At 48.3% G+C, this 22,718-nt stretch overlaps 1 protein-coding gene across 1 annotated transcript in view; it reads left to right on the forward strand.

The window, feature by feature from the left end:
* Positions 1–16,178, forward strand: part of BPI (bactericidal permeability increasing protein) — a 29,614-nt gene extending 13,436 nt beyond the window's left edge. The window contains exons 7-15 of the mRNA XM_090286392.1: positions 762–853; positions 3,569–3,745; positions 4,733–4,792; positions 6,309–6,476; positions 7,585–7,652; positions 9,855–9,897; positions 13,282–13,345; positions 14,335–14,411; positions 15,790–16,178. Coding sequence (XP_090142518.1) covers positions 762–853; positions 3,569–3,745; positions 4,733–4,792; positions 6,309–6,476; positions 7,585–7,652; positions 9,855–9,897; positions 13,282–13,345; positions 14,335–14,411; positions 15,790–15,828 — 788 coding nt within the window. The 3' untranslated portion in view covers positions 15,829–16,178. The remainder of the gene's footprint in view (positions 1–761; positions 854–3,568; positions 3,746–4,732; positions 4,793–6,308; positions 6,477–7,584; positions 7,653–9,854; positions 9,898–13,281; positions 13,346–14,334; positions 14,412–15,789) is intronic.
* The last annotated feature ends 6,540 nt before the right edge of the window (positions 16,179–22,718 follow it).

Consider the following 22,718-nt stretch of genomic DNA (forward strand, 5'->3'; position numbering starts at 1 on the left):
CATCAGGCAGGAAGAATCAGTAGGTTTCGTTAGGTTCAGCCGAGTGTCGGGGAAATGACAGGAGAACAGGCGATGAGTTTATAAGAGTTCTTTGGCCAGCTGCTAGCAGGCGGGCTGAGATCAAAGTGGTGTCAGTCCTGAGTGGCAGCAAAATAAGGGTTTTTAAAGGGTGGGGGAGTTGGCTCTGAGAACAGGGAAGTTGTTAAATTCTTGTCAATAGAAAAAGATATCTTTGTTAAACAAGAAACCGGCAGGGCATAGGCAGTTACTGGCATCAGCATTTACGGGGGGCAGCAGATTTATTGGGGGCTTGCTAACATTAGACCTGAATTCCCGGAAGCCAGGTCTTATGCCTAAGAGGTTTGAGTCCCAGCTCTGTCACTCACCAGCTGCGATAAGTTGCCATTTCTGGGCCTCTAACCTGGAAAGGAAGGGCTAAAGGAGGGGCCAATTATTATTATTTATTTTTTAAAAACTTTATTTATTTAATTTTAGAGAGAGGGGAAGGGTGGGAGAAAGAGAAGGAGAGAAACATCAATGTGTGGTTGTCTCTTACGCGCCCCCAACTGGGGACCTGATCTGGAACCCAGGCATGTGCCCTGACTGGGAATCGGACCAGCGACCCTTTGGTTCTCTGGAGGAGGTGGAAATGGAACCAGCACTGCAGGTCTTCATTCCAACTTTAGGGGATGCTGACTCTGCACCCAAGGCCCCAAAGATGCTGCCATGGGGAGCTCATGGTCCCTCTTCTTTCCTTCTAGTGACAGCCAAGATAGATAATGTGGCTGGCATTGATTACTCACTGTTGGCACCCCCAACAGCCATGGCTGAGACCCTGGATGGACAGCTGAAGGTGAGACTTACACAGAGAATCATATATCCTCCCTCCAGGGCTCCCCATCATCCCTGGAAACAAATGTTACAAAGACTCCACCTCCTTCCTCTTTGCCCTCAACCCCCCTGCAACTTCACTCTGCACATCTCCCTTCTTCGATCACACTGGCCTCCCTGTCATTCCTGAAACGGACTCCACACGCCACCTGCTTTAACCCCAGGGCCTTTGCACTTGCTGCTCTTTCTGCCCAGGGGGCTCTTGCCCAGATATCCACATTAGGTCTCCCTCCCTTCCTTCAAGTGCTTTATTTTTCTCCTCAGCATTTATTACTAACCTGCACCCACACACAGAGTCACTCACTTGATTGAAAGAGAAGGTGCTGTGACAGCTTTGTTCTTCACTGTATGTGTAGCACCTAAAACTGTGCTTGGCATATAGTAGGTGTTCAATTAATATTTATTGGGTGGATGGGTGGATAGAACTTCATTTCATGCTACTTCCCCCTCACTCACCACCCTCCAGCCAGACATATTGGCCTGGTTTGTTCCCTCATCAGGGACTTGTTCCTCTCCAGAGCCTCTGCCTGAACTCCCCTCCCTCCCATGCCCTCCTTTACCCACTGATTTCTCTTACACTCCAGGTGGGTCTTGGCTGGGATGCACACACAGAGCAGCCTTCACAGACCCCCCCCCCCCAGCTGCAGTAGGTCTCAAACCCTCCCACAACAACCAGCCATTGGCCTCTTTTTTTTAAACTATTTACTTATTTGTTCTAAAACACATTTGATGTAAAAAAGAAAATTTAGAAACTACAGAGAGGGAAATAAATAAGAAATAGGAAGAAAGGGAGGGAGGGAAGAAGAAAAAGAGAGATTACTGAAATATTATAACTCAGAGATATGCACCATAGACACACAAGTTAGATCCCTCCAACACTCTAATCCTTATCTATACCAAGATACAAACACACGCATACACACACACACACACACAAAAGATGCAGGAACAAGTACACAACAAAACCACTTATATAGACATAAAAATAAATACACACATTTTTACATGAGTCTGTGGGACCTACTGTTGTATAACTTTTGAAAAACAGAACAATGTAATGTGAGCTGCTTTCCATGATTCTCTCCTTTATGTGGCTCTTTTACTGGCTGTTGGGACTTTCAGGGGACAGCTTGTGGTAAGGACAGTGCCCCCTCCTGGGACATTGGGTTCTTTCCACTTTTTCCCACAAATGCTACCAGAGCTGCAGTAAACATTTTTGTAGCTTGGACCCTTGACCAGCCGTGGATATTTCCTAGAAGTGAAGTTGCTGGACCCAATAGCATATATACTTTTAAAAACCTAAGTTGATACAACAAAATAAAGGATTTAGAGGATACATAATTATCCCTAGTGAATGCGGCACGTGAAGGTCCTGTTCACTGCCTCCACAAGCACACACACCTTCCCCACACCCCGCCACTGCAGGCTCCTGCCCAGAGGTGGTGACTGTCAGTCCTGGGTGGTGGGGAGGTGTTACCCTCCCAGTCTCTGGGTTCTAAGCATTCAGATACACACATTTGAAAGCCCATTTAGATTTTCTTGATGATCTGTTTCCCTGAATGGATCCACACTGCACTTCCACTTGACTTTGTCACCATGTGTCTTAGAGATGAGTCCTTGCTGGTACATAAGTCTGTCTTACTATTTTTAAAAGTCACGTGGTAATCTCTAATCTCTAATCTCTAATACGGGAGTCATGGCTGTTAATTTTCAATGATGAAATGATTCAACAGTGTGGAGAATATTATATACTCTCATGTACCCACCACCCAAATTTAAGAAATGTCACCATTTTGTCATATTTGCCTCTGATTTTTTTTTTAATTAGACATTGTAGAAATAAATAGCTCAGGCTCCCTGGGCCGCCTCTCCAAACCTGCCCCCACTACCTCTGCTGAGGTAATGACACTGATGACATAGGTGTGTGTCCTTCCTGCTGGTGTTTTTATACTTTTACTCCCATAACTATGTGGGTCTGTAATTCTTATGCAGTATGTTTTATAGGCCTTTAAATTTTACATAAACAGTATCTTACCATATGTATCCACCTACAATTTGCTTCTTTATAACTCAACATTTCTTTTTTTTTACTAAATAAATTATCTGCTTTTGCGGTGTGTTGCTAAATTGCTTTTTAGAAACATACAAACATATATTCTCCAGCATGTTCACCAAAAACTGAATAGTATGGGTCTAAAATACAAATATACTCACAACAGTTCACCTCTCTCTTTCAGATTATTGCTGATTTAATAAATGAAAAAGCAAACAAACAGAACCTGTTGTTCTTTTGGTAGAATTTCTGTGCTTCCTGGCAAGGTTGAGGCAGAGCTAGTGGAATGGTTGGGAGCGAGCTGCCGGACCCTGGATGCCCGGTTCCATTCCCGGCTCTCCCACTCACTTGAGTGACCTGGGACAGGTCACTTCACCTCCCAGTACCTCAGGGTCCCTCCTGTAAAATGAGCGTGGCCACGCCTACCTCACAGGGTTGGTGGGAAGAGCACAGCACAGACCCCAGTACCCAGGAGACGTTTGATGCTAGGGTCGGTTCCTGGCTGTGACTTCCTCCTCTGTGAGCACATGGTTGATAGCCTCAGCCCCTTCTTTCCTGGAGTGGGCGTGTCGAATTGTAATTCCTGAAGGATGCCCGGGTTCACTCTGTTGTCTCTGCCCCCAGGGGGAGTTTTTCAGCCTGGCCCATCGCAGTCCGCCTCCCTTCGCCCCGCCGGAGCTGGCCTTCCCCACTGACCATGACCGCATGGTGTACCTGGCCATCTCTGACTATTTCTTCAACACGGCCGGGCTTGTGTATCAACAGGCTGGAGTCCTGAACCTGACCCTCAAGGATGACATGGTAAGTCCGGGCTGGGGGTGGACGTGGGAAGAGCAGCAGACAATCTGGATTTGAGTCTGTTCACACCGGAGAGATCAAGGTCTAGACTCAAGAGTCAGCCAGACCTGATTTTGCATATTAGCCCCCTGTTTTCCAGCTGGGTCACCCCTAGACTGTTACTCGATGTCTCAGAATCTCAGTTTACTCATCTGTAACCAGTATCTACCTCCAGAGGAGGGTACGGAGGATTAAAGAAGATATAAGTGCATGAGAAGCACTCGTCACAGGCTTAGCATGTAGGAAGCACTTGAGCACTCCAGGTAACGGCCAGCATTGACCGAGCACTTTCCTCTGTCAGGCTCTGTAATCCAGCCTTAGCATCATATCTCCATTATTGTCATCATCCTCATTGTCACTCTATATTCATGGCTGAGTCCTGCTCTAGAACTCAGTTTACCCTTCCTCGGCCAGTCCTGGAAGAGAAGTCATATTCTCCCTCTCTGCAGAGGTGCCACAGGGAGGCTGAGCCCCCACCTGTCCCCTGTGGAAATAAACAAAGACCACCCGAATGAGAACTCTTCTGGGCAAGGGGGTCAGCCACCATCACTTGCAATTGGCAAAGACTCGAAGACAGTCGGGGGTGGGGGTGGGAAAACTTTCTAGTGAGAAAAAGCGGGGCTTCAGGTGTGTGTTTAGGGAGGTGGTTGGATGTGGGCTAATAGAAGCTGGGCATCCTCTGTGAGTCATTTAAGAGCTTATTGGACTTGTTCATGGCAAAACTAAAAAAAAAAAAAGAAAAAAAAGTTGGGAAGCTGGCAGTCACTGGGCATGTCCTCAGAGTCCTGGGGTGATTGCTGCAGAAGCTGTGGGTCAGTGTTCCGTTGTCATACATGGTCTGGCCATTGTCTCTTTGTATATTCAGTCTCTCACCCTTATAGTGAATTAGTCCCTCCCCCCAATCTATAACATAATCCCCCAGAATCCTTTTCTGTTCTTCTCTTGCTACAGATTCCAAAGGAATCCAAATTCCGACTGACAACCAAATTCTTTGGAACCCTCATACCCCAGGTGAGAAAAGGCCAGCCCCCTGGTGGTCAGCTCATGAGGCGGCCTGGGGGTGCTGGGAGGATAGGGCCGGGTTCCGAGGCAGTGCGGCCTGAGAGAGTGGCTGTAGCTTTGCACAGCCCAACCCCAACCAGATAAAGGCTCTCAGCACACAGGCGCTCAGGTGTGAGAGTGGGTGCTGGGGCTGGTCCCTTCAACAGGTATCGAGTGCCCACCTTGTGCCTGGGCCGTGGGCTGGGGATCCAGTAAAGCAGACCAGAGCCCTGCCCTCCTGGGGCTCCAGTCCAGTGGAGAGAGAAAATTATTATTCAGACACTCAAAACAATAAAAGAAAAAGTGCAGACTGTGATAAGGGAAGCCTCTGTTTCAGTCAGCCCGGGCTGCCTTCACCAAATGCCACAGACTGGGTGGCTTAAACAGCAGAAATTTGTCTCTCACAGTTCTGGTCCAAGATCAAGGTGGCAGCAGATTCGGTTCTTGGTGAAGGCTGTCTTCCTGGCTGGTAGATGGCTGCCTTCTTGCTGTGTCCTCAGATGGCCTTTCCTGTGAGCACATATTGGGAGAGTGAGCTCTCGGGTGTCTCTTCTTATAAGGACACTGATCCTATCAGATCAGGGCCCCACTTTTATGACCTCATTCCATCTTCATTACTTCCTTAGGGCCCTATCGCCAAATACAGCCACAGTGGGGGGTTAGGACTTCAATATTTGAATTGGGGGTGGGGGTGGCACAAACATTCAGTCCTTAACTGCCTCTTCGGTGGTAAAAATTTTATACAGAAGGTACTGGTGTGTCGGATAAGGTGACCAGGCGAACTGTCTTGGAGTTTAATTTACATAACCATCATATTATTTTTACTCAGACTATGAGTTTATCTGGGGGAGGATTGCAGGGCAGTAGATATGGGGTGTCACCAAAGCCCTCCTCATTCCCCTTTGAAGCCATCACTGCTTTCTGTGGTGACATTTGAACTAAGATCTGAGGAAAAGGAAAGAGACAAGCTAGGAAAGAATGGAGGGACAAGCATTCATGGAGAGGGAACAGAGAGTGCAAAGGGCCTTAGGAAAGCAGCAGATCATATCTGTGGAACAGGAGTCCCGTGCGGCTGGCATTGGAGGTGTATAGAGTGAGGTTGTTGGGATACCAGCTGCCCAATCATTCTATCTTTAAGATTTAGTCAAAATGCAATAGGAAGCCTGGCTGGTATGGCTCAGTTGTTGGTTGGAGCGTTATCTCACAACCAAAAGGTTACAGGTTCAATTCCCGGTCAGGGCACATACCTAGGTTATGGGTTTGATCCCCAGTCCAGGTGGGTACGGGATGCTTCTGTCTCTCTCTTCCTCTCTCTGTAAAAGCAATGAAAAACTGTCCTCGGGTGATGATAAAATAAATAAACAAAAAATTTAAAATGCAATGGGAAGACTTTGGAGGTGTTTATGCAGGGCCAGGACAAGATAAGATTTAGAAACATTTAAATAAAATTTTCCCTTTTGTTGATTGTCTCCACGGGGGGCTGCAGGTGGCCAAGATGTTCCCCAACATGAGCATGCAGTTCCTCATCCGGGTCTCCTCTCCACCACACCTCACTGTGTCCCCCGCTGGCCTTGCCTTCACCCCGGCCCTGGAGGCCCAGGCCTTCGCCATCCTCCCGAACTCCTCCTTAGCTCCTCTCTTCCTGCTGGGCATGGTAAGCTATTCCAGGGTGTGGGCAGATGGGGAGCCCTGGACACAGTGGAGAGCACTGCCCTCGGGGTCAGGGACGGGTGTGAATCCTGCCCATATTCAAACCTGGACTGCGTAGCTCCAGGGCCTGAGACCAGAGCCGTGTTACCAACTTCTTTGGGCTCCTACAGACGTTCATTCATTCATTTATTCATTCCATCGCTGGCTCGAAATCTGTGCACGGTTTCTGATTCATTCACTGATATCTTCAGCCATTTAATTATGCATCTGTGTACTGTTCAGTCATTTGTTCATTCCATTATTCATCAGATTGCTAACCTGAAACAGGCTATGCCTTTTCTGGCTCATACATGCGTTATTATTCATTTGTTCATTTACCTATATCTTTGTTCAATTGATCATTCATCTGTATATTTGTTTATTCATTCATTATTCATCCACACATATCTTTGTTTATCGCTTTATTTGTGTGTTTAATCCTTTGATTATTTAAGTTCTTATTTCGTTGTTGATTTATGCATCCATTCACTTGATCATGGTGTCACTTCATGAATATTTGGTGGCACCCACTCAGCCCCTGGGAGCGAAGGCCAGACTTTCTCCCCACCAAGAGGCACTTGTGGGCCTCAGGCAGGTCTGCCCAGTCTCAAGTGGAGACCCACCTACCCTGCTTTGCAAATTAAATGACTTCTGAGAGGATTGCCCAAGGCCGTGCAGACAGCAGGCAGGAAGGTTGAGGCAGGAAACTCGGTTTTCTGACTCACTAAATATTTGTTGAATAAATAAATGCCTGAATGGCTGTGGGAAGCAGGTTGGCCTAGACTCCAGCCCTGCGGTCTGACTCACATAGCCCTCAAAAGTAGCCTGGGAACTCTGAGATGGACTCGGAAGCCAGGGAGAAAATGGTACTTGGCTGACAGTCCATGACTCATCAACAAGCAGGAAGCAAAAGGAAGATCACCGACCCCCATCCCTGGCCTTGGGTTCTGTGGGTCTGACCTGCAGTGGGGGCTCCTCTGCCGGCTCTCTGAAGCTGACCCTCCCTGCTTGGAAGCCATCCAGAGCCCCCGGGCCCTGGGTTGAACGTCACCTCCTGCGTTGTTGCTTTGCAGAGCACGAATGTTTCTGTGGAGGTTGGCACCACATCTGACAGGCTTGTGGGAGAGCTCAGCTTGGACAAGTAAGTGAACCTGCAGGGAGAGGGGAAGGGAGCTGCCCATCCGTTTGGGGGGTCCATGAGTTAGCCGTGACCTTACGGTGTGCCATTCACCCATCACACCAAAGCTTCAGTGTGCAGAGGACACCATGTTCCCATTTTGCCAACAATGAAACTAACACTCAGAGATGAAGTGACTTGCCCAAGGCCAAACATTGTAGGGTAACCGACCATCTCACTTTGCCTGGAGTGTTCCAGCTTCAGCACTGAAAGTGCTGAGTCTCAGGCCACCCCTCTGTCGTGGGCCAACTCATGGCTGGGCAGTGCCTGCTGACTACACTCCACACTGGACCACAGCAGCCCCAGGCCACCCCATGCCCCTGCCTTCCTTGGCATTTGGAAAACCCACTTCAACTTCTTCACCCCCATCTCTGGGAATTTGTCAGCCCTCCCCTGCTGGGAGACTCTGGGATCCACATGCCTGGGTTCGAATCCTGCCAGAGGACGTGGTAGGAGCGTGCTCTCTGACATTGAGGGTGCCTGCCTTTGAAGCGCAGCTTGCCATGGTAAGTGACAAAGTCCAAACGTCAGTGTCCCTGGCTGTAAAATAAGCCCAGTCATTGTTCTTTGCCAACAGCATTGTCCTGAGGATAAAATGAGGCGTTAATAGGTGTTGAAGTGCTTGGAACACTACAAGGGACAAAATAAGTGTTCAATAGCAAGAGGGAAAGAGAGACACACAGAAAAAGAGAAATGTGAAAACTGAGGGAGATACAGAAAAAGACAGAAAGACACTCAGAGACAGACAAAGGACAGGAAGAAAGGGAGAGATATGGAGAGAGAGACAGAGTGAGAGCAAGAGACAGACTGACAGACAGGAAGGGGGAGCCTCTCTGAGAAAGCCAGAGACACAGAAGGAGGGAAGGGGGAGAGGTAGGTGGCACACACAGAGAAGGAAAGGGGGGCACTTGGAGAGAGTAGAATAATGGCCCCAGCGCATGGACCTGGCACCTACCTCTTAATCACATTCACACACAGATTGAGTCTTGACCCACATTCCTGACATGTCTGCCTTCTCCCTGGCCCAGAGCTGTCCTTCTTAACCTTGAGATCAGCCCCTGAGGCTTCCACACTGCTCATTTCTTGTGGCATTCTTTTGACAAGTGTTACTGCTTTGGAAACATGTGGATTTCATTTTCCTTGAAACACCCGTGGGCCTCTCAAGTAGAGGAGGTGGGGAGGATACAGCTGGGTGATGGCTGAGCACAGACTTTCTGAACTATGCAGAGTGGGGTTGCAAATCCACAGGGCAGGAGTCCTGGGGCTCCTTGCTCTTCATGAACAAGAGTGACTTTTCAACCTTTGTGGGTTATTGGAAACAAACAAAAAAAAAAAAAAAAAGAAAGAAAGAAAAGAAAAAGCTTTGGCATCAGGGAGACAATTAGAAATCTTACCTTGCTAATTGTTAGCTGTGTGGCCTTGGGCAGGTTGTTTGACCTCTGAGTGTCAGGTTTCTCATCTGTAACATGGGAGTGTGATGGCCCTCGCCTCTCGGGGGATGTTACAGGAATTCAGTGGGACAAAGTACAGCATTCAGCATAATGAATGATAGGTGTTCTCTAAGCAGCCATTTATTTCTCCCTTTCTCTGAGATCATGTGTAGAATGCCATAAAGGCTGTAAAGAGGGGATAGTTCACTGGCTCAGGCAATTGAGAAGTCCAAGGGTTTCAGGCAGGGGTGGATCCAGGTACTTAAATGATGTCCTTGGGATGCTGACCCTCTTCATCTCTTGGCTTTGCTATCCCTTATGCTGGCTTCATTTTCTAGAAGGCTGTCACCAAATGGTGACAAAAGCGGTCAATAGCTCCCTAATTTTCCTGGAGAAAAAAAGAACACCCCATTCCCAATATTTCCGGCAGAAGTCCTGAGACCGGCTCCCACTGGGCCAGCCTGAGTCACAAGCCTGTTCCTGAAGCAACCACTGTGGCAAGGGAGGTGGAGTCTGCCCTTTGGCCAGCTCACCCCAAGCTGAGTACCAACAGTGTAGAGAGTGGGTTTGTTTCCCCAAAGGAAACATCAGGGGGCTGTGACCAGAGGAAGGGGGATGAATACTGGGTGGGAAAGCCAGGCAGCATTTACCACACTGGGCCCTTTCTCCCCAGTAACTGAATTCTCATATGAGTCAGGCAAATGGGGGTCTCAGCCTCCCCCTCCCCTTCTCACAGGCTGCTCCTGGAACTGAAGCACTCGGACATTGGCCGCTTCTCGGTGAGTCAAAGGCCGTTGGTGGCTCCTTCCTTCCTCTGACCTTGAGATAACAGTCCGGAAGGCCACTGTGCTCATGACATCATTTCAGGAGGCCTCTGGTTCATTTGCATACAATTTTCATGTACAGTAATGATGAGAGGAGCTTTAGGGCAGAGGCCTGAGCTGGAATCTCTGCTCCTTGCTACTCACTGTAGGCCTTGGGCAAGCAAGTCACTTGCCCTTTCGGAACTTCAGCCCTTCCCCATGAATCAGGGGTAATCCTTCCCACTTCTGTTAATGTGGTGAGGTTTAAATGGGATTAAATGTGCACAGTCTGGTATGCAAAGTCTGTTCAATAACTGTTCGTTGAATGAACAAGTGAATTACTTTATTGAGCACCTACAAGGTGGCAGACAGTGCTCCAGGTGTTGGGGCATGTTCATGAAGGAGACAGGGAAGCAACCCCTTCTAGAGTCTTACATCATAGTAGTAGACAGACAATAAGAAATCAAGATTACTTTGGTCAAGATCAGTGCTATGAAAAACAAAATGGAAGTAGGGTAGACAGTGATGAGAAGGTTGAGGGTTAGTTGGTGTGATCAGGGAAGGCCTCTCTGAGGAGGTGATATTTGGGCTGAGGGAGCCAGCAAAGGGAAGATCTGCCATAGGCAGAGGGAATAGCAGGAGCAAAGGCCCTGGGGCTGGCTTGCCCCAGGCCTCCTGAAGTAGCATAGATTGTGTTTGAAGGGCAGTGAGAAGCAATGAACTGTTTCATACAGAGTGACATCAACTGATTTATACCTTCATGACAGATGCTCCTGACTGGCGTTAGGAGAATGGGTTATGGGGGTGTTAGGTTTGACAGAGTGAGAGGAGGAACAGCAGGAGAACAGGCCATGAGTCTAAAATATTTATTTGGCCAGCTGCAACAGGCAGGCTGAGACCAAAAATGGTGTCAGCCTCAAACAATAGCAAGGCAGGGCTTTTTAAAGGGGAGCGGGGAGTTGGTGGGCCAGAGGTGGAGAGGTTGATTATGAGCGGGAGTTGGCTGGACCCCCTGCAGATGGTTCCGATGGGGGAGCAGGAGTTGATTCAGGGAACAGAGAAGTTGCTAAATTCCTGTCTACAGATAAGGATACCTTTGAAGGACACAGGCAGTCACTGGCGCCAGCAGTTACAGCGGGGCAGCAGATTTATTGGGGCTGGGTAAAACTTGACCTGAACTCCTGGAACCCAGGTCTTATGTCTAAGATGAAGGACAAGGTTAGACCACGTAAATCTGGGGAGGTGGGTGCATTTGTCCACGTGAGAGATGGTGAGGCTGAGACTAGGCCAGGGGGGTGAGAGAAAGATGACGGGTGGGGGACATATAGTACTTTGGAAGTAAGATCAGACACAGCTTGGTGAGAGATATCATGTGCCAGGCGAGGGAAAGGGCACAGAAGAATGACACGTAGCTTTTTGGCTCAAGCAGCTGGGTGAAGGGCAAAGTCACTTACTGAGATGGAGCGGGGCAGGTGGGAAGGAGAGGAGCAGGGGTCTCGCCAGACCGAGTAGATGATTCCACTACCTGGAATCACCAGTCATCGTTCAGTAGACTCACCCCTGCCTCCCCACCCAAGGACGGCGCTGGAGGTGAGTTGCCCACGTAAGTAGCAGCTCAAAGGCTCTTCAGCAGCCTCCCCTGAATGAGCATCGCCCTTGTGACTTCCGTTGGAAACCACAGCGTGCTGATTCTGTCCACAGCGTCTAACGACATGTGGCCTCTTATTGAACCCCTGGAGAACATCACCTTGGACCTCTGAAATGCCCCCCAAGGTCCCCACCAAGTGGGTACCTTGTAAGCCGCCCAACCCCAAAGTCAGACCATCCCAATGTCCCCTCCAAACCTGGTGGAACTCCAGCCAGCCATTTCCATCTGGTGAGATTACCACCAATGAAAGGACCCTAAGCTACCTCACTGGGTCCCCATGGATTTACCAGTGCCAAGGCTCTGGGAGTGTGTTGACTCAGTGGGTAACTAACTTCTGCTTCTAAAGAAATAAAATTTTAAGTTTCTAGATTCATAAGAAGAAGGGCACCACATTTGATGAGCCCAGAGAATTGTAGCCTGGGAAAGGAAACTCAATTGTTCCAGAAACAAAAATGTACATATTTACAAGGCGTAAATGTCACCACTGCAGGCAAATCTCTTGAGGATGTTACATTATTGTTAAATTGTTTTTATTATTGCAAAAGCAAGTGTATATTATAGAACAATCTGAACCCACAGGTTTACAAAAGGAAGAAAATAAGCACCATTTCCTAATTTCACCATCGGTTGATAATTTGGAATCTGTCCTTTCTGACCATTTGCCTTGTGGTTTCTGCAGCCCGCTTTTCCTTACGCAAAAAGTATCATGACTATTTCTATGATGATAATTATATTTCTACAATGTCATTCATAACAGTTGCATAGTTTCCTAGCGTCAAAGTGTCACCTTGTCCTCCAGATGCTTCCCCACATGTGGACATGTAGGTTGTTTAAAAAAGAAATTTAATTACAGTATAGTTGACATAAAATATTTTATTAGTTTTCAGGTATACAACCTAGTGGTCAGACATTTATACACCTTACAATGTGATGATCACACTAACTCTGTGAACCATCTGTCACCACAGCAAAGTATCACACTGTCATCGACTATGTGCCCCTTTGCCATCTTCATCCATCCCTCCCCTCCAGCAACCACCAGTTTGTTCTCTGTTTCTATGAGTCTGTTGTTGGTTTGTTTTGTTTTGTTTGTTTGTTTGTTTGTTTTTGTCTTTCTTTGATTCCACATACAGTGAAATCATGCTGTATTTGTCTTTTGTCTGACTTATTTACTCTCCAGGTCCAACCACGTTGCAAAAAGAATTTCATTCTTTTTTATTGTTGAGTCATGTTCTATAGTTTCAGTTATAGTTCTCACTCTGAGCATCCTTGCATCTGTGTCTGCCCACATGCTAGTCACTTCCTTTGAGTAAATGCCTTAGAGGCAGATTTGCCGCCCACCGGGCACGCACATTCTTGAGGCTTTTGATGAATAGCCCTGGGGAAGGTTGAACCAGTGCGCCCTCTAGCCCGCAGTGTCTGAGATCATTTTCTCAGACACAGGTTTTCACATTTAACACTCTCTGCTGACCCTCCCTCTGCCTTGCACCTTACGGTCTAGAACTTGCTTTACATTTAGAACCTTTAGAGTGAAAGAGATCACTTCCATGACCTTGATCGGGCCAGAGGGTTTTCATATCACTTGGGCCCATGTGTCAGCAGTTTTCCAGTTGTGAGGTTGCCCTGTGTGGGATACGAGGGTGGAGAGGTGACGGGGAACTGTTGGTGTTTCAATGCCCTGACATGGGTCCCCTCCTCCTTCTGGTTTCCAGGTTGAATTGCTGCAGGCCATCATGAACTATGCCGTGCAGATGGCCGTGCTTCCCAAGGTTAATGGTAAGGATCTTTGAGGAAACAACTGATGTCGGGGTGATTCCTAGAGCCACCTAATACCTGGCCCCAGTGGTGGGGCAGAGGGGTGGTCACCTCAAATGAACCTCAAATGGCATCTGACCCAGAAAAGGAATGAAAGAAAGAAACCCATGTGGATGGAGTTCTTATTACATGCCCTTCCAGTCCTCAGGAGATGAGGGTTCATTAATATCTCCAGTTTTTATGGGAGATCAGAGAAGTTAAGTGACTTGAGGAAATCAGAGAAATGAAATGGCCAGGTCACAGAGCAGGTGAGAGTTGGAGCTTGGGTTTGGTCCCACCTCTGAAGCCAGAGCCTGTGGTCTTATTCCAAATCCAGGAGGAAGACCAGAAAAGGAGGGTCTCGGCTAAGGGCTTATGCTCACCCCACTCATAAAGGCTCCAGCCAGGCCCGCCACTACCCTTGGCATAGCCAGGGGGAACGGTGCACATAACATGTGACTAGAGTATTTAAAAATAAGAAATTAAGAAAATGAATTATTATATAGAGTATGACTTATCCTCCCACCTTGACACGTGTAGCTTCAAATGACCGAGGAGACCAGGTTTGGATTTAGAATCCTCCCGAGTTCCAGTTCAGAATGTGGGGGTGTGGAAGGAGCTGCCCCTGGCTCCTGCCCATCTCTGACTATATCCTACACATTGAGTGGCTTCCCGTACACACAAGCACATACCTCCAATCACATGTCCATGGGCTGTCCGCACCCCTGCAAGCAGTGGCCCCTGGCTGTCACTCGGGTCTGGTGTCCTCTGGCAGTGCCATCACCCTCAGGAGGGTGGTTGCGGTCAAGAGGCCTGCACTGGTCCTGGACTTGAGCTTGGGTGATGGGGCGGGAATGCAAGGGTCCCAGGTCTCTCCGGTGCCAGGGAGGCTGCTCACCTGGCTCTCTTGGACCCCTTGCTCCGCCCTCTACTTTCTGCTCCCCTGATCCTTGCCTTAACCTTCATTGCAGAGAGGCTGCAGAAGGGCTTCCCTCTCCCGCTGCCCAGACACATCCAGCTCCTCAACCTGGTGCTTCAGTCTTACCAGGTGAGTCCCAAAGGCCTCCTTGCACCCAGTCTCCCACCACAACAGTAACCTGGGGCTGAAAAGCATTCTCTATGCCAGCCCCATGCCAAGCACTTTCGACCCTCACAACAACCCTGGAAGTGGGGCGCTCTTAATAAACAGAGAGGGAAGACTAAGACTCAGGAATGCCACACGGCTCTTAAATGAAGTCCAGATCCAAAGCCAGGTCCCTGCTGTTGACTGTTGGCTGCATCATTCCAACCCAACACTTGATAAACATGGAACCGGAACTCACCTGGTGGCCGCATAGCCCCTTCTATGAAGTGGCTGCATTTAAGTATTGAGACGTGTTGCATGCCTTCCTTCGCATCAGCATCCTCCTAGGCCCGTGGGGTAGGAAGCCTGGCCAGTGTCTGGTGAATTTAGATACCAGAACGGACCACCTCCTCTTTCTTTTCTCTCAGCCTTACTCCCCACTCCCTGTTTTCCAGCCACCTCTCACTGGGGTCTTGACAGTCCCATTTGCTGCTTCCGGCTTCCCCTTCCTTCCCAGAGGGTGTTCTCCAGGTTTCTGCCCAGGCCTCTGTCCTCCCCCCAATGCAGGCTTTCCCTGGTCACATCCATCCACTAAGCTTGATAGCCACCTTTGTGCCCACCCAGTGACTCAGCCATGTTCCCAATTTCTTCTGCACCCCTGACTTGTGCACCTCCACCCCGAGGCCCTAGCATGTCCCAACGAAACTGATCACTTTCCAGAAAACCATCACCTCCTGCCTTGCATTCCTTACCTCGGTCAATGACTTTCCTGATAACTTCATAGCCCTTACGGGAAACCCCCCATCACCCAGATTTCTCACCTTCCCTCCCTTCCGATGTCCACCCAACCCCCCGTTTTTTAGACCAGGGACCTAATGGGGCTAAAAGACTGTAGAAAAATAGATGACAGAGCAGAGAAAACATATCCTATGTTGCTCACCTTTTACCAAGTTTATCCTTTAAAAAAAAATGACCCTGTGCCACAATTTAATTTCTTCATCTATGCAAATTCTGAGTGAAGGGCATGAAGGAGCAAAGAGAAGTGGTGTTGCAGCCTTGACTGGAACAAGGGCTCCTTTGGGCTGCCATGGGGCCAGGGTGACAAATGAAGGCCTCCAGAGCTGCCCGGGGGATTCCCACGTCTGGGAAGGAAGTAGCTGCCAGGAAAGCTGCCGACAGAGTCACAGGCGTTGTGATATGCAGACCCCAGAGGCGAGACCGCGGGTGCCCCTCCCCCTTCTGCCTTTCTGTCAGCAAAAGGCGCCACCCTGCTCCCGAAGTTTTCTTGTAACAGCCCTGCAGCCCCACCCTCACAACAAGGGGTGCCTCTCCAGCTGATGACAGTATTCCCCTCTCTTCCCAGAATTTCCTGCTGTTTGGAGCGGATGTTCAGTACAGCTGAAGTCGCCGTGGGTACTGGGGGCTGGCAGTGGGCAGCCACACTAGGAGGCGAAAGGTTGTCAGCACCCATTGCTGACAGGCCCATGGGGCACAGGCCACCTTTCTGCAGGCATCGCTCCCTAGCTCTTGGCCCAGAGACCTTTGCAAATTTCTCAGGAAGAGAACCGGCCTAAACATGGAGAGCCTTGTTTTGGGGGGGAAGTATGGTGTGCGTTTTAGGGATTAGGTGCTTCTTTCAAAGGCTACATCTGCACAGGCATGCCCTCCAGGAACTGCATTTCATTTATAATCACAACATTTCTCTTTGTGCTTCGCAAAAAAATAAATAAATAAAAATCTGTGTTTTTAAAATGTGGAATTCTGTGTGATGGTATTGTTTCTTGTTTTACGTCCATCCATTCATGCATTGGCTTTACCCAGCATGGCCTGTAGCACCAATGTACAGCACAGATACAGTCACCTCTTTATTTCTCTAATTACTCTCATGAGCCCCCACATGCCTTTGTTACCAAAAAAAAATAAATAAATAAATAAAAAGCCATTGTTTCTCTTTAAGGACACCCCTCATTCCACACTGGCTAAGAGTCCAAAGGGTTTAAGTTTTCTTTTCAGGCAAAGTTTGCAGAGTAGATGGGTCCACCGGGCTGTTGTTCCTGACATGGCCACATGGTATCGCTGTTGAGCAGCTATCCTGCACAGCCTGTTTTCCCCGCCCCACACTTGGTCCCAAGGATGATAGTTCCCTTAATCTACGATCTTCTCTCCTGCCCAGCCATTGGGCCCAAAGCAGAACTGGGCCAGAGGACACAGGCCACTGGAGTTTTCAGTCAGTCGCATCCTCAGCTGCAATTAGCGCTTCCCCATGACTTTTCAGATCACCAGCCCAGACTGTCCTTGGACTCAGTGAGTTTCCTCCTGGGCTTTGGGACAATTCCTGCCGTGGGACATCAGGTGTGGCTATCTCAGGCCATTAGATCCTAATAGCATTTTATTTCAAATTGATTGAGCACTTTCTGGAAGTCCTCTTTGAGCTGTTGACATTTGATCTGAGACCAGAAGGTGAAGAAGAGTTTGAAGCAGTCAAGAGAGGTGTGGGCTGATATGACCAGATTTAGCCTTTACAATGTTTTGTTGTGATTTCTGAGAGTATCGGAGGGACAAGAGTGGAAGGCGGTGGGCACAAATTAGGAACCTGTTGTTCAGACTTCATCCAGACTGGTTGTAGTAAGAGTGGAGAAAAGCATTTATAGTGATGAAAAACAAATAAAATAAAAAGTATTGTTAAAGAAAAATGTACGCATTTCTGCTAACATCGTCAATTCTCTGTCAAATGGAGGTGGAGGCTCTGGGGCCACACAGGGGAAGAGAGGGTCACTGATCAAGCACAGCACATGAATGATTTCATTTAATCCCACAGCACTCATCTCCCCAAGTGGGAAGTGATCGATCCTTTTAGACGGAGTCATTCTCCCGGAATCACACAGCTGGCAAATGGCAGAGCTGGGATTCCCACTGTCTCTGCCACCAACGCCCTGCTCTTTCCCCTCCTCCCAGATGTCAAAATCATGTCTGTTTGAGGCTTGGGACGTTTATGACGGAATGACCATGTTCACTTGCACAGGCTGTGCACTGCAAAAAGGTGTCAGGCTGAGGGAACCAAACCCTCTATCTAATTTGTCCACCAAGAGAAGGCACCTTTTTCTACTCGCCTTGTGGAGGCTCTGAAATGAACAGAAAAGCAGCCAGTGGGGAGCGAGTGGGAACACAACACGGGGCAAGCAGGAGAATGTCACAGTCCAGTCCACATTTTTGAAAGCCCTCTCTGGATGGTAAGTATAAGGACACAGCCCTGCCTGCCCCCACCCTCACCTCGCCTGCCACCATTCTCCTTGGACACAGTTGCCCCCCACTGCCACACACACACCCTCTACTTCCCAAAACATTCAGGCAGCCCTTGCCCTACTCTATATAGAAAAAAAAATGCAGTATTTTTTAAACTTAAGGACTGATGAGTGGAACACGCTGTGCCCTGGGGACGTCTCTCTAATGGCTGAGAAATAGACAGTTGTTTGGAGGTCTGGTGTGAGGAACATTCCCCCAGACAATCCAAGTTGTCTGCCAGGCTGCCTACAAAACCATTAGAGCAGCTTCCCCTCAGGCTAAGCTTTCCAGCTCCACATGACTGCTAATGTGTGCCACTTTCTTTGGGGAAGGGCGGTGTTGAAAGTGTTCTAAAATTAGATTGTGGGGATAGTTACACAATCTGCAAATATAGTGAAAACCGCTGAACTGTACACTTGAAATGGGTGAATGTTATGATATGTGAAATATGTGTCGATAGAACTGTTAAAAAAAATTGCCTACTCCAGACTGCCTAAAAGCTCACCATTTAATCAGCTTCCCTTCTGGGTTAGGACTGCCCTCTTGGGGTACCTTTTGGAAATGGGGCCATTAAATATGGTGGAGGAGTAAGTATTTTGTGTGGGGAGATGAGGGGTGGGCCATGTAGGGATTAGCCACTGTGTTCAGCATTTTGCCAGATCCCATGAGTGGCCGTGAGTGGCCCTGCCCTGGGTCAATCCCTTCACATTTATTATCTCATTTAATCCTCACAACCCCTCTGAAAGTAGACAAGGGATCCCCATTTTCTGGATGAAGAAAGGCGATGTGGCGCCTGCCCGAGGCCGCTCAGCTCAGTGTTCAGAGCTTGGGCCTTGGAGTCACCTGGCCCTGGCTCATGCTTTATTGGTTAAGACCATGGGCTGTGCTCCCAGACACTCTGGGTTCAAATACCAGCTTGGCTAATTTATCAATTGTGTGATTGTGGGCAATGAACTCTCTGGGCTTTGATTTTTCTTATCTGGATTATAATAGTACCTACCTCACAGGGTTGTAATGAGAATCAAATATATGTGTAGTCTGTGGTCCAGGGCCTCACAAGGAGTAATCAAACTTAGCTCTAAACATTAGTAAAGCCAGTTCTTTTCTCTGCACTGTAAGGATTGTATCTAGCTTGCCATAGTTGTATTCCCAATGCCTGGCATACAATAGGTGCTCAATAAATATTTATTTTAAAAGTCATCTAGGATTTGAATTTGCATCTGAGTGGCTCAAAGCCACTATGTCAATGATTCTCAAAGTACGATCCAGGGCTGCCTGCCTAGAGGGGCCCCAAGAATCAGAACTGCAGGATGGCCGGAATGTTGGGTACAGTGCAGGGCTCACTGTGTCACTTGAGTCAGCCCTTCTTCCTGTCTAGGTTTCCATTTCACCATCTGTCAAAGCAAGGGCCCTCTGGAATTCCGGGAAAGAAATCCAATAATGTGAGCTCTGGCAAATATTAAGGAATCTTTTCTCACTGAGAAATTTTCATTTTAGCAGAAGCTCCTTAGGGTCTCCAAAGCTATCAAGACCCAGTGAAATGAGACTACTGCTGAGATTTTAAATGCTGCTTATAGCAGAGCAAAGGGGGTGGGGAGGGAGAGATGGGAGGGTCCTCAGGATCCTCAGGGTTTCCCTGGGGTGAGGGGCTGTGTACCCACATGGCCAGCCCTGCTCCAGGTGGTCTCCTAGCATCCCAAGTAGGTGACACACAATCTTCAGACCACACTGGATTGTCACTGACATCACTATTTTTTTCCTGTAAATCCACATGCCTTGTGTGTGTGTGTGTGTGTGTGTGTGTGTGTGTGCATGCACAAACGAGCAGGTGACGGGGCTGGAGAGGGGGCTGCCATCAATATCAAACCCTCAAATCCAAAGCACCCCATGGGCTCCAACAAGAGCTGATGCTCTCAGGAGTGTGGGCACAATCAGGGGAAACTGCACTGAAAATAAAAGTGAACAGAGTTACAGAATTGCTGAGCTTTGAGCAAACTTGGAGCTCATTTTGTCCTTTGTAACTCAAAGCACCGCCCAACATCAGCACCACCCAGGAGCTTGTTAGAAATGCAGAGTCTTGGCCCCCAGAGGAACCTGACGAATCAGAATTTGCATTTAAACAAGTTCTCTGGTATATATACACCACAGCATCTATATCTGTTCATCCATCAGTGGACACTTAGGCTGTTCCTATATCTTGGCTGTTGGGAATAATGCTGTGATGAATATGAGGGTGCAGATATCTCTCCGATATCCCGCTTTTATTTCTTTAGATACATACCCAGAAGTGGAATTGCTAGATCTTATGGTGGTTCTGTTTTTAATTTTTAAAGGAAGCTCCGTACTATTTTCCACAGTGACTGCACCAATTTGCATTCCCACCAGCAGTGCATGAGGGTTCCCTTTACTCTGCACCCAGAAGCTGTGGTATGTGTACACAATAGAATATGATTCAGCCACAGCGAGGAAGGAGATCCTGCCGTCTGCAGCCAAGTGGATGAAAGTTGAGGGCATTATGTTAAGTGAGATAAGTCAGAGAAAGACAAAAACTCTATGATTTCACTTATATATGGAATTTTTAAAAGCCAAAATCATAGAAACAGAGAGTAGACTGACTGATGGTACCAGAGGCTGGGGGTTGGGGACCAGGAGAGATGTTGTTCAAGGGGACAAACTTAGAACTCGTAGATGTATAAGCCCTGGAGGGCTAAGGTGCAGCAAAGTGATTAGAGACAACAATACTGTGTTATAAACTTCGAAGTTGCTAAGAGACTAGATTTTTATGGTTCCCACCACACACACACACACATACACATACAAAAGAAGATAATTATGTGATGGAATAGAGCTGTCTGCTAATGCTACAGTGGTCATCATATTACAATCTATAAATATATCAAGTCAACAGGTACACCTGACATTTATAGGCCAATTGTATTTCAATAAAAATACATTTACAATTAAATAAACAAGATCCCTGGGGATTAAAGAAATGCTGTTCTGGTCCAACACCTTCACCTGCACTTGAAAGGAGAGTGAGGATCACAGAAGGGCATAATTTTCCCCATGTCACACAGCCCATCAGGGGAGGAGCCCAGACAAGGGCCCAGGCTTCCTCGCTGCCAGTCCTCCCCATTTGATGGCTCTGTGTTTTGCCACATGCTGCTCCCTCCTCTGCAAAACCTCCCAGGTGATCTTCAAGATCCAGCAGGATGTCACCTCTGCACAAAAACTTCCTCAGTGGCCCCCAGAAAACTCTCTTGGTGGCAGAGCATGAGTTGCCATATGTTTTTTGTTCTTTCTCAGTCCCTGTCCCTGCACAAGAACTTCAGACTTGGAAAAGAATTCAGAGCTCTCTACAAGAGGAAGGCATTTGCTGCCAAAGAGCAGTGTGCTCCTTGTGCCAGTCAGGGTCCAGGCAGGGAATCAGACCCCAGCTCAGATGGTTCTTAAGACTCAGTTGAAGAGACTATTTATAGATCTGGAAGACAGGCTTAAAGAAACTGGCGAAAGGTGTTGTGGCCCCAGGAACTGGCATTCCTAAGCTTGAAGAGCAAAAAATAGAGTCAGGGAGCCCAAGTCCAGTGAGGGCTGGCAACCAGTGAGGGGCTCAGGGGTGACAGCCATAGAACTCTCTGACAGCCTGTTGTGCTTCCTCGTGTCTGATCCCAACTACTGATGGGTAAACTGAGTCACAGAGTGCCCAAGGTACCCAGTGGGCAAGTCAGGATTCACATCCAGGCCATCTGGTCCCAGGGTCCATGCCCTTAACCTTACACTGTTTTCTGCTTCATGTTCATTCGTTCTTTTGACAGTTATCTCCTGTGTGTTCCAAGCACTTCGGTTTCCAAATTTCAGATTTTCTGAGTCCTTTTGAACCAGCACTTTGTAACCAGAACACAACAAATGTGGTTCTTTTGAAGGGAGAACCTTTTCACTGCTGTGGGACTTGGTGGCTATGGCTTTTATGGAAGCGGTGGACAGCTTGGTAGGAGGAAGCCCTGGGGGTTGGACCAGCACTGGGGTCACACTGCTGCCAGCGGCCTCTGCTGGGTCCCAGGTCACCAAGGGACCTTGAGCAAGGGTGAGCACCTATGGGGGTGGAGGCCTGGCATGCGGCCATGTGGCACACTAGCCAGGGCAGGTCTAAGGTCCAAAATGTGCTGCTGTGGGAATTCCCCACCCCCCCACAAAGGTCTCCAGCCTGAAACATCCTAAACTGTCACTAGTAGAGTGACATCTGTGTCCCCATGAGGTCCTCACTCTCCACACTGTCCTCCCCAACTCTCCGGGGCTGGAGTCACCGGCTCTGTCCTCCTCATGTTCCAGGGGAAACTGAGACATGGGAGGAAGCAAGGCTTGCTCAGGGTGACATGGCCAGGCAGGGCTGAGCCAGGGTGGAACACTGGTTTCCTGACTCCCAGCAGAGGACGGGTCCCCATCTCAGCAGGCTGAGTCTAGGAAGCAGATGTCCCCAGGATGGCTGAGTCCCCTCTACCCTGCCCCCCAGAGCACCCCAGCTGGTGGGGGACAGACAAAACCTCAACAACCCTCAGCCCAATGACAGAGGAGCAGAGAGGCAGGGCTGTGGGCTTCCCCATGCTCAGCGTGGGAAGTTCCCCTCTTAACCCCAATTCCAGTGCCTTTTATGACCAGCTGAAAAGAAACTCCGTTACTTCTGCAACATTTAATTTGTTGAAGCTGTCACAAAGACCCATCCAGTTTTAAGGGGAAAGCACAGAGTTTCTACCTTTTAATGGGAGGAGTGTGAAAGTATTTTTGGATGTATTTTTAAAGGACCACAATTATGAAAAAGCAGAGAATGGTTAATGCTATTATGGAGAAAGTGCAGAGGATTCTGAGAGCTCAGAAGGAGACCTTTCTCTAATCCAGGAAAACATGGGGGGTGATCAGGGAAGGCTTCCGGGAGGTGGGGGTAGAACAATGCTCACAAAGATAGGGAGTCCTTGGGGATCCCTATGAATTTAGCACAATCCCTAATACAAATTT

This window comes from Furipterus horrens, unplaced genomic scaffold, assembly GCF_987537825.1.
Source record: "Furipterus horrens unplaced genomic scaffold, mFurHor1.1.pri manual_scaffold_8, whole genome shotgun sequence".
Classification (NCBI taxonomy): domain Eukaryota; kingdom Metazoa; phylum Chordata; class Mammalia; order Chiroptera; family Furipteridae; genus Furipterus; species Furipterus horrens.